This window comes from Rhinichthys klamathensis, unplaced genomic scaffold, assembly GCF_029890125.1.
Source record: "Rhinichthys klamathensis goyatoka isolate OS25496 unplaced genomic scaffold, OSU_Roscu_1.1 h1tg000782l_1, whole genome shotgun sequence".
NCBI lineage: Eukaryota > Metazoa > Chordata > Actinopteri > Cypriniformes > Leuciscidae > Rhinichthys > Rhinichthys klamathensis.
The window spans coordinates 107,436-122,113 of NW_026607179.1; the positions used below are offsets into that span (position 1 = coordinate 107,436).

The following is a 14,678-nucleotide window of genomic DNA, read 5'->3' on the forward strand; positions in this document are numbered from 1 at the left end:
ATGTGCAGATGATATCAGGTGACAATTAGAGCGTGGCTCTTGGCCAGAATAAGCTACAATATACCATAGGATTGTCACTACCAACATTTTAGTAGCCCATACCAATACCAGTCTTGATACTAATTTCAATACTATCGCAAAAATAGAAATGTTATTGAACAAACTCTTTTATTTAAAAAGTGAAATATTAACATAAATATGAATACATTAAATATGATTCAATATAATTTTAAATCAAATGTAAAAATTGTTAAGTTTAATTAAATATAAAGAAATTATATATTATATATACGGTAAGTGACAGTAAAGACATTTATACTGTTAAAAATGTATTCTATTCATCAAAGAATCCTGAAAAAAAAAAGATTGTCCCAGTTGCCACAAAAATATGAAGCAGCCCTATACTCTTTCCAACATTGATAATAATAAGAAATGTTTTTTTTTAACATCAAATCAGCATTATAATTATTTCTGAAGGATCTTGTGACACTGAAGACTGGAGTAATGATGCTGAAAATTCAGCTGTCATTGCAATAACAAATTATTTTAACTTACATTAAAATACAAAACAGTTATTTTAAATTGTAATACTATTTCACAATATAACTGTTTTACTGTATTTTAGCCTTGGTGAGCATAAGAGACTTCTTTCAAAAAACATTATAAACCTTACTGACTCCAAACTTTCGAATGGTAGTGTAAATATTAATATAAATACTAATAAATACCTTCACAATAAAAATGACAGCAATTCATGTTTAATCACACATTGTGACTGAAAACCAAGCATCTAACAAAATGTTTTGTTGCCCGTCGTTTGTTGTGGCTAGTTAGGATAGAGACTCAGATAAACATTGAACAGAGGATTTATCACAATGTCTGGTTTGTGCCTGATCATTGAGTTCACCTAGGTGGAAATCCTGCCCGCTGCAATCCATTTAATCCTTTTAACATGATCAAGTTTTGAATGAAAGAAACAGGATTTTCAGTCTTAGGTTAGAGATTAGAGAGCACTGCCAAAAATGAATCTATGCAGTGTGATGGTTGCGCTTTAGTAAAAGTTACATGCTACTGGCAGAAATAGAATATGGCTATATTACATATACGTTCACACTCATATATGTGCACAAACACGCACTCAAAAATAGATGCCATGTAGGTAAGAGGATTAAAGAGCCTAGTTACATCGTCCTGAAGGATGAGGTCACAGAATCTGATTAACTGTTTCATGACAAACACCCTCACTGCACCACAGGAGAAGATTTACTACATGCCCTCTGCTCTGATAATTACTGAGCATCTCGATTGATCCAGAGGAACTTTGTAATGCGCATTTAATTTCATTCATTTCTTAATATCTCTGTCATGTTTTCCAGTTAAAATATCTATTTTAAAAAAATATATTTTTGAAAGAAGTCTCTTATGCTCACCGAAGACGCATTTATTTGATTAAAAATACAGTAATAGTGTGAAATATTATTACAATTTAAAATAACTGTTTTCTATTTGAATATATTTAAAAATGTAATATATTCCTGTGATGTAAAGTTGAATTTTTCAGCATCCTTACTACGTGTCACATGATCCTTCAGAAATCATTCTAATATGATGATTTGCTGCTCAAAAAACAGTTCTTATTATTATTAATGTTGAAAACAGTTATGTACTGTTGTACTGTAACAATGTACTGACCCCAAACTTATTGTTTTTCCTTGTTTTAAATATCCTTTTAACAAAATTGTGTGGGGTTACGTATGCTTACGACAAGAAAAAAAGTCTTTGCTAATAAGGTAAGAAAAATACATTCAAATGATATTCTCTGAAAACAAGCCATATTATTTTTGCTTTTTAAATAAATGTATCTTGTGTTAAGGAAGTTAAGATATTTTTGTTGAATAACAGGACAAAAACACTTGCTAAATGCCTCATGAGAGCTCCTTAAGAAAAGCTTCCACTGACCCAGTTGGATGGCAATAAATATTTGATTCTAGTCTAGTCTACTATCCACTGCATTCTGACAGAAACTAGGGTAAGTTACCATGGTAGATTTGTGTAAGGCTTGTAACAGACACAGACGCGAGTGAGTAATAGTAACACCAGTGAGTAAAGCTACAGCTATTTCACACACGCGTCAGTGTGTCTGTTTCTCACGGGCCTTTCTGATCAGCAGCTCCACCTAATGCTAGAACTAACAGCAGGGTTTAGACTTGAGCCTGTGGAGGGTTATTAATAACCCTGACGCCCGTCTGGCTCTCTGACACTGGTCTGTCAGGATGGATGGTTTAGCGTAGCTAACATTTCTGCCCACTGCCGTTCCCATGAGCCTTGCACACTTAAAAAGTTTTGATGCTAATTTGGGAGCTCAATTAATAGCTTGGTCAATATTTATTGGATGCTCACTGATTAAAAGGAATCTTAATGAAAATATCACATGGGAAAGTAGATAAGAAATGTACCTGTCTGTGGTTGTCACTGTAAGGCCTCTTAATGGACACAAAATGGCGAATTTTTCTAGAAGATAAGGAAACAATTGACTTATTTATTGTAACTGATTTACATACCTTTATTGCTGCCATCAACCATTTATTTAGAACATAAAAATAAAATATAATTTATAATATTAAATATTTAATTTGTAAAAACAAAAACTAAATATTTAAATAATGTAATTAATAAATACTAAATAATTGATTATATATATATATATTTAAAAAAATTGTTTTACTATCATTATTTTTTTAAATACAAATATTTGTTATATTAATTTATTACCGAATATTAATTTTCAATTAAATTACAAAATATAAATTGTATCACTTTTTTATGATCATGTGACTTACCCTCCCTGACCAATCACAGGAGTGATTCTGACATATTGCTGAATACTGTCCCCTGACTTCCTCCGTGAGAAATAGATCCCCTGCCATTCCTAAGCAAGCAAACACAAACATACGTAAAAAAAATCATATCTAATAATTGAATAAATGATAAGTATTGTAAGAGTTATAAAAAGTTACACATTGCTAAAGTCAAATATGATCTAATAGTATGACCCTCATAAATCAATGTTGCTATGGCCGGCTGACCTTTCCTTTCTTGATGCAGGTGTTGATGGTGTCCAGCAGGTCGGCGCTGTTCTTGTCACTCTTAGGTAGTTCAGTCAACTCTTTACCAATCACTTCGCCTCTGTGATAGCCCATCATCTTTTCAAACGCTGGATTTACATACTAAAAATACACAGAAGAATAAAAACACCTGCATATCAACAAGTATGCATTAGAGAAAGGGGAAAACATTATGTATATTATATTGTATTCTTATTTTAGAAAATATTTTTTTTAAAGTCTAAATATACTTTTACTATTTATACTTTTTAGACTATACTTAGTCTAAAAATACTTAAAATGCTTTAATATTTAGAATATTAATATTAATTTATTTTACCCTGTTAATATTTGTTTGTTTACAAAAGAAAATAATATATTTGAATTATGTTTCAAAGTTGAATAAAAGTCGTCTTCTTAAGGTAAAAGTGTACTAATCTGGCACTGTAAGTGACATAAACCACAAATACAAATTATTATTAATTCTGTTAATTAATAAATGTTATGACAATTAATCAGAAGCAACATTTTATGATTGTTACAACCTTACGCTAAATCATTTTGGATTTACAAAACATCAAAATCAATATGAAAATCTTGCTGTCAAAAATGACGTGGGTTCACTTTATTTTTAGGCCATTCACTGTTCTCTAACTCTACTGGATTTGCTCCATAGGGCAGTCCTTGTAAGGATGTTGATGTGAACAAAAAAAGTCTGCTTAAATGTGACCAAAGCCCTGTGGGATGATCTGTTTGGATACCAAAACTCACTTGAATGACATGATCTTCACTGCTGATCTCCACGGCTTCCTGACACTGTTCTAACGCGATAAACACAGAGTTACAAGCCCTGGAACAACAGAAACACAAACAAATATTATATATATTTTAAACCAGCTTCTTTAGTTCTGAAATTGAAGCTCATGCTTGAGACTACTTACCTCAGTTTGAACTGAGCTCGAACCTCTCCATGTTCTAACTGGATTAACTCATTATAGCAGGCCGACACACTGCTGTTCTCCAGGTACCTCTGAAAGAGAGAGAGGCATATAGCTCCTAGTCTCATACAGCACTGCATATATCATACAGTATGCACGCTGTCCTATTTTCTACTGCCTGCTAAGTTAAGTTAAGTCAAGATTTTCCAGCTGGGATCAGTAAACAAACTTATCTGCTCTGGGTATTTATATTAAGGAACATCTGGGAAGTCCATGGGACACGACATTGAACTGAGATGAATGTTGAAATGCATTGCTACTTGTGAGTGTAGTGTAATAGAACCACTTAAAGTTCACCTAATAATAACAATTCTGTCATTAATTTCTCACCCTCATGACGTTCCAAACCGCAAGACTTCCGTTCATCTTCAGAACACAAATGAAGACCTTTTTGATTAAATCTGAGAGATTTCTGCCCCTCCATTGACAGCTACGCAAGTACCACTTTGATGTGTCAAAAAGTTCATAAATAGCTGTCAATGGAGGGACCGAAATCTCTCAGATTCCATCAGAAAGATAAATCACTTGTGTTCCAAAGATGAACGAGTCTTACGGGTTTGGAACGACATGGTGAGTAATTAATGACAGAATTTAATTTATTTTGGTGAACTATCCCTTTAATGACTTTGTCTGAGCAAAATTATATCTAAATTATGACCATGAGCAAGGATATACAAGAAAGGAATGTTATGTACATGGAGCAAATTTACAATTACAATTACTAAAATGTTTAGAGTTTAAATAATTTATTTTTATATTTTTTAAAAAGGGGCAAATAAAAAAAAACTTTGGTAATCAACAGTAAAAATGCTGCCGATAAAATGTAACTGATATTTAACTCATGACAGTCCTTTAAGGCTGTTTTGTACATATTAGCCTGAACAGGACATGGACAGGACACCCCCTGCTTGTCCCGCCCATGTAGAAGAGCAGAAATCCCTGTTTTAAGGCCCCAGCATACTTCAAGCAAAACTGAAGAACAAACTGGTGTGACATCATTTCGAACAAAACGAAGTTCGTTTCGGGAGTTCAAAACAGCTGGCCAAAGTGAACTTTCCGCAAAAGTTTGCTCCGGCCAGTTAACACCTTCGAACTAACATTTGTCCATGGCGATTATGTAGGTAGGTGTGCTCTGAGGCTCCGCCTTCTTTAGAGTAAAATACTCACTCTGGAGAAGCCAGCAGAGAGAAGAGGAAGGACAGATGGTTCCTCCTGATCTGAGGGACTGTGTGAGAGAGAGAGAAAGATCAGTAGGAGGAACATGATAGACATCTGTAACACATGGATAACAGATCCAAAAGTGTTCCGAGGTAAACCTTACATTTGTGGCATCACTGCCAATATAACAGTGTGTTCAGAAGGCTTAACCGCTCGGATCATCCTGTTTAAAAACACACACAATAATAAAAAAGTAGGTTTTTATATTTTCTGAGTCCATCATGACTAATACAACAGTGAAATCAAGCATCTTGTACACATTTCCCTTACTCGCACATACACAACTCCAAAAGACTCGCTCACACACTCAGACGTCCACTGGGAAAAAAAGTGATTTAGCAACAACTAGATTTGGTAGAGAGTTGCCAGCTTTGAATGTGTGAGTGAGTGCGTGCAGATGCATTTAAACCAGGAATTAACACCCGCCACCAATCAAATTCAGACCATTCCCTTGCCTTATTAACCTGTCAGCCACTCTGGTGGGCAACCTGTAACTGGTCTTAAAGAGTTCTTAAAGATTCACAAATAATTAAATATAATAATCCGATTTTTTGTGTGAAGCAAAAGCATGTCGTTGCAGCCCAATTTTTTCACACACAACCGTTCAAAAATGTGGGGTCTGTAAGATTTTTTTAATGAAAGAAGTTTCTTTATGCTTATCAAGGCTATTTATTTGATCAAAAATACAGTAAAAACAGTAATATTGTGAAATGCTATTTTCTATTTAAATATATTTTAAAATGCCATTTTCCTGTGATGGTAAAGTTGAATTTTCAGCATCATTACTCCAATCTTCAGTGTCACATGATCCTTCAGAAATTACTCTAATATGCTGATTTGATTTTTTTTAACAATGTTGTTTATTATTATCAATAATTATTAGAAAATTATCAATAATTATCAACAGTTGTGCTGCTTTATATTTTTGTGGAAACCATGATACATTTTTTTCAATGTTATTTGATGAATAGAAAGTTCAAAATAACAGCATTTGAAAAAAATATTTTCTAACATTGTAAATGTCTTTACGGTAACTTTAAATCAATTGAATGCATTCTTGCTGAATAAAAATATGAATTTCTTAGAAAAAAAAAATCATATTGACCCCAAACTTTTGAACAGTAGTGTAGGCAAAATGTACATTACAACTGAAATATACATAAATGAATCATAATCAAAATGTCTCTGTGCAGAAATGTCCATGTAACCGTGTATAAGAGAAGAACAGAACTGAGCAGGAGAGAGATGATGGATGGTTTGTTGGACTCACCTGCAGACGGCATCAGCCTCAAAGTACCGTGAGTGCCGCCCATCAATGATGACGATCTCGTGGTGTTTATCCATGAAACACTCCACCGCAGACTCAGGTGTTCGTGCGATGTTACACCTGAACCCCGCACGCTCACACGCCCACCAGAAAGCATCGCTCTGACTGTCCTCTTTAGCGAAGACCAGTAACACCTGAGCGAGAGAGAGACGGAGAGAAAGAGAGAGAGAGAGGTGCTGTTGTTGGTTGCATGTGAAAGGTCAACAGTCTTTCATCCTGTTGAGCGCTGTGTAACCATGGAGCTGCGATGTGAAATTCCACATGGCCCAGGTCGTTCAGGACGCCTCTGTCGCCGCTACCTCACTCTGGAGGCCCACCGTGCAGCGTCGCATGTGCACCTACAGGGGGCGGAGTGACCTCACCCACTCAAACACTATTGCCGTGTCCCAATACACCTACTTATGCTATGCCCTAAAAGTATATACTCTTTTTGTGAAGAAAAAGTGTGTAGTAGAAGAATAGGCAAGCTTTGGGACATACTACCGAGTCAAAAAATTGCATTCTGTCACATAATTTACGTGCTTTCTGTCACCATAAACCGGTCTGTCAATCATCCTGTCACAGTTAAAGGGATAGTTCACCCAAAAATGAAAATTGGGTCATCATTTACTCATCCTTATGTTGTTCCAAACCTGTAAGAGTTTCTTTGTTCTGCCGAACACAAAAGAAGATATTTTAGAGAATGCTGGTAATCCAACAGTTGACAGTAGCCATTGACTTCCATAGTATTTTTTGTCAATGGTTATAGTAAACTGTTTGATTACCAGCATTCTTCAAAATATCTTCTTTTGTGTTCAGCAGAACAATGAAACTCATACAGGTTTGGAACAACATAAGGATGAGTAAATGATGACACATTTTTCATTTTTGGGTGAACTATCCCATTCTATTACATTCGGTTCGGTTATTTACGACAGTGACAACCACATTCTATATCCAAACTCACACCCATACATTTTCAGGACTCTCAACCGCATTCTCGGAAAACCAGCGCTGTGTGAACAGAACCGGACTGGACAACTAGTTGTCTGTCACGTGACCATGTGTCTACCGTGTGTTGTGGGTTTTCGTGTGTGGCTTCGCTTTCGGTAACTTACAGCGATGGAGATAAGACCTATGTATCATCTGAAGGTTTTAGATCCAGTCACTGTTCTCCACCAGAGCTGCTTTTGTCAGTTTTGTACACGTCTGAATGCTCCGCTCTCTACCCACATATTACATATATAAGCTGCTGTCGTTTAATGAAGATTTGACGAATGAACTGGCGGCTCGATTACATTACATTATAGGCCTTTATCATAGTCATCGTGTCGTCACATCCTGCATTATTGTCAATAGAAGGATCCCAGATGCCAGAAGGATCACTGGACTGATTATGTTTAATTTTGCCTTATATCACCACCCATTATTGTCTACAGTATAATGCTATCCAAACATTGCACTCAAACACAGAGGATATGACTCGTTTACGATGATCAAACCATTTTTTTTTTTAAATAATCATCTATGTGCTGGAAATATTCTCTTTTAAACAATTTAAATTTGATCTAATTATTGATGATTGCATCGTAAAGTAAGTGCATGAAAAAAAGTTTCCCCCAAAACCTTTTAATTGAATCCCCCCAAAACAGACTTCAGTTGTAAGTAGATTTGTCTAATTCTAATGCTCTTTAATGTGATATGTTGTTTGTACTGTATTCTTGCAGTTCTGCAATAAAATAAGGGGTCCCACTTTATATTAAGTGGCTTTAAGTACTATGTACTTACATTGAAAAATAAGTACAATGTACTTATTGTGTTCATGTTGTATTGTAAAACACTTGTCTGCTATTGAGGAGGTGTGATACTGGTAAGGTTAGGGACAGGTGTGGTGGTATGGGTCGGTTTAAGGATAGGTTAAGGTGTAAGGGAAGGGTTAACTGTGTAATTACAAATGTAATTATATAAATTAATTACAGCTGTAATTACATTCAGGTATTTTCAAAATATAAGTACAATGTAAAAACATGTATGTACACAATAAGTCCATTGTATCAAATTATTAATTTCAATGTAAGTACATAGTACTTAAAGGCACTTAATATAAAGTGGGACCAAATAAGGTGATCAGACTGAAGTATTGCACATGCGCGCTCCCCTTTAAATCACGAAATATGGACTCGGAATATTATGACACCTTTTTTCTTTGTTTCACACAATCCTCAATTAATGAACTGAGGTTGGTGTCTTTAGAAGAAGAATCTGTGCTGAATTTTAAATAAATAAATAAACAATCCCGTGCTATTTTTTACGCTCCTAATTGAAGCTTCCGCTTTTCGAACGTGAAAGTGTGATAAAGGCCTATTGCCATGACAAAAGTGATAAGACTTTTCAGTTTTATGGATGCCGTCATCTTTTATGTTACTTTGGTCACTCCCACTATGAATACTTGACTCATAAATTGCTGTTTGAACGGGACATTTTGAGACTCACACCTGTAAGTAAATGCAGTTGTAAATCCCCAAACCACAGAGTGAACGTAGCCATATACATACATTTTAATTCATTTTACACTACTCAAATAATAGTATTAGTCAGAAAATTGATTCAGTCATGGGTCTTGGATGAGGAGAATTTGCTTTGCAATGTATTTAATTACTCAAACCTCTTTCAGTGCATCTCTACTTAACCGTCGGTCTCACGAACACCATGTTTGCCATATGCTCTTTACTAATGCAGGGACACACTTAACAACTAGCTGAAACATTCTAAGACTGAACTGAACACACTTACAGACTGTTTCCAATGACTGGAGCAGATTTTAAACAGCGACTGTGAACACCGACCGAACGCAACTGTCTCCGACTCTGCGAGTTTGGCCATGATCAGCCAAGTATCAAATTACATTCATAATCGGCCTTACAATTGTTAAGTGTGTCCCCGGCTTAAATAACGCATCATATCTTATCTTATCTTTTCGGTTTTGTTTGTTTTCTTATTTGTTTTTATATAATCTACATATAAATACAATTTTACTTCTTTGTTACTCTCAGACCCCTGACTTATATGAGATCTTACACCAAATCTAGGTAACAAATTTATGTAACCTGTAATGCTGTGTCGTCGGATTTGGTAAATCTTCTATATATGTGCAACTTTTCAAATCAAATTAAAATGCTATTTGGTGTATGAAGCAGATTAAGCGTCACTAGAAATAGTGAAATAATTAAATAGAGTGTTATACTGCCTTGGCGGATTTGGTGACCCTGCTGTATATCTGCACATGTTCACATCAGACTAAAAATTTTAGACATCTCTAGAGTGAATTTGAGGGGCATTACAGATAGTTTGTCCATTAATAATAATATTAATAATAATAATGTAAATATTTTCCTTACTTGAAACAAAATAAATATTAACTGGGTATATATATATATATATATATATATATATATATATATATATATATATATATATAAAATACACATTTTAATTTAGCCTAGTTTAACTTGAAGTGCTAAAATAACTGAAACTAAATTAAGCAAAACTAGTAAATACAATTAATAAAAACTATATTTAGCCATATTTAAAAAATAAATGAATCAAAAACCAATAAAAATGACAAAATCACTCAACAAAATGAGTAGGCCTAATACTAAAAACAGAAAATATATTTAAAAAATTCTAAATATTAACAAAAACTATAATTGTATATCAATGATACTAAAATAACACTGGAACTTAGACAGATTCGAAGTCAATTTAATTTCAAAAGAGCCTAAAAAAAGATGACAGGTGATTCATTTGTAAAATCAATCTTGATTGATTTCCACAGATACATCAGCTGAATCTGACTTTACATAAACAGATTACAAACAGCCTCAATTTATCGTGACTGACAAGCGGCACTCAATCATTAAGTTAACATTACATACACTTTCTCTTTTTAGTTCCACTTTTAGTTAACCATAATTCCCACTAATACCACAGACACACACACACACAGGATAATCTCTCTGCCAATCCTCTGAGACATCTCAAGATTATCCCAGAGGACATGAGCCCATGTTAAGAGGCCTTTGGTGCCCTCACTCACTAGTTGGAAACAGGACAATGCAGATTTGACAGTAATGCATTATGATGTCACAGGACATATCGCTCCATAGCATGTACACATCACTACAAAGGGGCCTGCAGTGATGCACTATGACGTCACAGTGTCATTCCACAATGTAATCGTGCAGAAACTATGGCCACAGGCAGTGGCACACTGTAAAGTTCCAGATGTGACAACTGCATTTCAGCTGCACCCCAAATTATTGTTCCGTGTGTCTACGGAACACGACTTATTCACAAAATTGCTATGATTAACACCGTGGAAACCATATTAGCAATGCTATGATGTCTTGCATCTTTGGTATCCACTATTTTTGACCAAAGTGACAAAAGACGCTTTATGTTCTGCAGTTTTACTGTTACTACAGTAACTACTGCTGATACAGGCGTTTTTGGGCTTGTTATGGAGTTTTTTAAGTGGGTAGGTAGGGTTCGCCATATTTTGGTAGCTTATTATTTTCAATATAAAACATTTGGACTTATTTCAATTTAGTATGGGCTTGTTCTTGTTTGCTGTTTTTTTTCTAGCAAGATCTGGGTGTTTTAATGGGTAGTGCTAATAAATTGCTGAAATCAAAAATTATTTTACTCAATAGCCTACAATATTCACATTTTTAAAATGTTATTATCCACTGACAAGGCCGACAGATTTAGCCTCGAAACAAGGAGGATCTAAAGGTGATGATACACAGGGCAACTTTTTGAGCAATGTTGCTGGGCAATGTTCCTGTCAACGGGCAACCAGATGAGACACAGGGCCCACGACCGATCTAAATGATCCAGATAGAAATGTATTGGCCATTTTTAATGGGAAAGTGACCAAGCAACAATCGCTCGGCAAGATTGCCCAGCAACATAGCTCAAAAAGTTGCCCTGTGTATCATCACCTTAACACTTCTGATGCTTGCCAAGCCAGCAAGATTATCGGCCAATGCCGAATTTCAAATCGGTCAAAAGTTGGTGGTTAATTTAAATAAAGTCAAAGCACATCCTTTTCATTAAAGCATTTGATCATTCACTTAAAGCAACCTGAGGTTTAGCAACTCCCACATGGATTCAGTCTCAGCAATTAACCAATTAAACATGCACCTTTTGTTACCCATCCCAGATCATTAACCAGATCTAAGCCAGAAGTTCTCAAACTTTTTGGGGGGCCAGGGATCCCCTCATAATTATTAAGCAAATGCTTGCTACAGTTTGTACTCTCGTAATCATAAAGGATGCCTAATCAATTAAAACTAAACTGCATATACAATTTAGCAACAATTTATTAAAAGTTTAACAAAAATGACATGTTTAGGGTCATATGAAATTTAAATTTAACTTAATTTAATTTTAATAATCAAGAAGCATGTCTAATCAATTGAATTCATAAAACTTTAACAACTTATAATTTTTTTAAAAGATGTTTACAATAAAAGGGTCCTATGAAATGTTTATTTTTTTGTTTAATACAAATTTATCATCAAAAAAGGCGGTAATGAAATTAAGGCTAATCTTTTAAAAATGTAATCTTTAATTTAATTGAATCCTGAAAATGTAACAATTCTTTTTATTTGAAGACTGGAGTGCTGGAAGTTCAGCTTTGCATCACAGGAATAAATTACATTTTAAATAATATCTATACATTACTGTAATATTACTGTTTTTACTATGTTTGATCACATAAATGCAGCCTTAATGAGCATAAGAGACTTCTTTTAAAAACTTAAAGAAAAAAACTTACTGACTCCAAACTTTTGAATGCTCAGGCATTCATTTTCCAGCAAACACACATTGATTAAACATGAGGGCTCTACCTGAATGGGCTCCTGGGTCAGTCGCATCGGCCCTAAGCGCTCTTCTGCAGCAGACACCTGGGAGAGATTGAGAAAAACAGGTACGTTTTGTTGAAATGAGGTTACAAACGGCAACAAATTGAAGAATGTATCCGGTTTTACCATCTCAGAGCCCTGAAGCAACATTCTGACATGCCTAGCCTGTTTTTAATCACGCATTGTTTGCACACGTGCTTGAATGTCCATCAGTACAACCATTACGCAAACTAAATAAGACAAACAATGTCGGTCCCCCGAAGAAATAATGTTTCACAGGTTGAAATAATGTTGATGTGTTCGCAAGACAGATGTAGCCATCCTGATCAGCATGAACTCCAATCCAACTGTGTTATCCAGCTGATTAGAGCATGGTTTTTAACCAGAGCTTCGAACACTTCTAACAGCAGTCGACGGATATGATGTAGATTGTCGAAAAAGTAAAAGGTTGTTTTTTATAGCGTTGTCCAAATGGTAAGGCAGCATTGTTGCAATGACAGAGAGCAGGTGGCTCAAAGCTTCCTGCGTCATCCACTTTAACACAACACATAAGCCTCTCAGCAGGAATCACACACTCACACTCACACTCACACTCACGCACAAACACACATGTACAAAAAGCCTTCACAGGCTAAATACAGATCAAAATCACTACACTCTAAAAAATGCTGGCTGGTTTCAACCCATGGTTGGGTAAAATATATACTAACCCAACCGTTGGGTTATTAAAAAATTTCAACCAACGGTTGGGTTCGTCCATATTCGACCCAACCATGAGTTCAAACAACCCACCATTTTTTTGAGTTTATAAATGCTATGTAATGCACATTTCATGTTGCAAGAAGAATAAGGAAATGAGGATTAATATTTAGATACACTGCAACACTGAATTCTTTGTTTTGATTGTAAAAATAAAGTCAATTTACTTGAGAAAACTGCTCCTCTCTTTCACTCTTTTGTAAATGGGAGAGCATAAATTTGCTTTAGTCATCTGCCTGTTTTATGTTAATTTTGCCCATTGAGAGGTCATCTACAGTCAAGAGCTTCTATTCTTGTGACTACACACACACTGGCATTCCTATCATTATGAGGACATTCCACAGACATTACGATTTTTATACTGTACAAACTGAATATTCTGTTCCCTTACACTAACCCTAAACATCACAGAAAACTTTCAGCATTTTTACATTTTCAAAAAACATCACTTAGTATGATTTATAAGCTGCTTTCCTCATGGTTATTAATACAATTTCTGGTATTACTATCCTTGTGGGGATATTGGTCCCCATAACATATAGGGTTTATCAGGCACACACATACACACACAACAGCTAAAGCCTGAGTATTAAGTCCTATTAAAAATCCTATACAATTAGCTAAATCTACGACGCAGATTTACTGTCACTCTTCACACCTTACCTAACAGCTGCCTTCAGATTGAATATTAAAGATGATGTGTGTAAGTTCTGCACCAATAACTGCAAATAAGGAATTGGGAAAATGTGAGTGCAAAACTCACTGTGATGGTTGGCAGGGCATTGAAATGTATGGGATTTTTTGTTGCCTGTTTTATTATCTCCCAGACAAAAAGGTACGTGTAATAGCACACATCTCATACGGACTAATAACATGTTTCCCAAACACCCTGTAAACCCGGATAAGTAGAATCTACTTAAAAAAACCAAGGTAACTCGTTGCCTTAAAATTTTTAAGTAATGAAGCATTAGTTGAATAAGTGAAGTGGATTACGTTCAATGTACTTAAGTCCATAATGGAATGGAAAAGAACATTTAAGTTGAATGTACTAATGACCGAGTTACAGTAACTGAAGATACTTAGTTTAAACAATCATTCCCCAACCTTTATTTAACTCAGCTTGTTAAGTAAGCATTACTCCATTACCAATTCAACTAAATTGTATATTCTTACTGACCCAACTTAACTTTTAAATTCCTGATACTCAAAATATCTTTCAATCAATAGAGCCATGTAAAATACATACAACTGCAACGTTACACTGTTTCAAATTTTTTTTTATTGAACATGTCTTTTTTCAGCAACAACAGAAACAAAGCCATGGCCTAATAGGTTTCTAGTGTGTAGTTTCCTCAGTGATGGC

General features: G+C 35.0%; 1 protein-coding gene across 2 annotated transcripts in view; it reads right to left on the bottom strand.

Moving 5' to 3' along the window:
- pde8b (phosphodiesterase 8B) overlaps positions 1-13,093 on the bottom strand; it is a 35,113-nt gene extending 22,020 nt beyond the window's left edge. Inside the window, exons 1-10 of one of the 2 annotated variants that reach the window (XM_056243257.1) lie at positions 12,683-13,093; positions 12,542-12,598; positions 6,591-6,781; positions 5,424-5,483; positions 5,270-5,327; positions 4,046-4,134; positions 3,876-3,954; positions 3,087-3,227; positions 2,841-2,929; positions 2,457-2,511 (exon numbers count right to left, since the gene is read on the bottom strand). In XM_056243257.1, coding sequence (XP_056099232.1) covers positions 2,457-2,511; positions 2,841-2,929; positions 3,087-3,227; positions 3,876-3,954; positions 4,046-4,134; positions 5,270-5,327; positions 5,424-5,483; positions 6,591-6,781; positions 12,542-12,598; positions 12,683-12,706 — 843 coding nt within the window. In that variant the 5' untranslated portion in view covers positions 12,707-13,093. The remainder of the gene's footprint in view (positions 1-2,456; positions 2,512-2,840; positions 2,930-3,086; positions 3,228-3,875; positions 3,955-4,045; positions 4,135-5,269; positions 5,328-5,423; positions 5,484-6,590; positions 6,782-12,541; positions 12,599-12,682) is intronic. The other variant, XM_056243258.1, reaches the window with a different exon arrangement.
- Between the last annotated feature and the right edge of the window lie 1,585 nt (positions 13,094-14,678).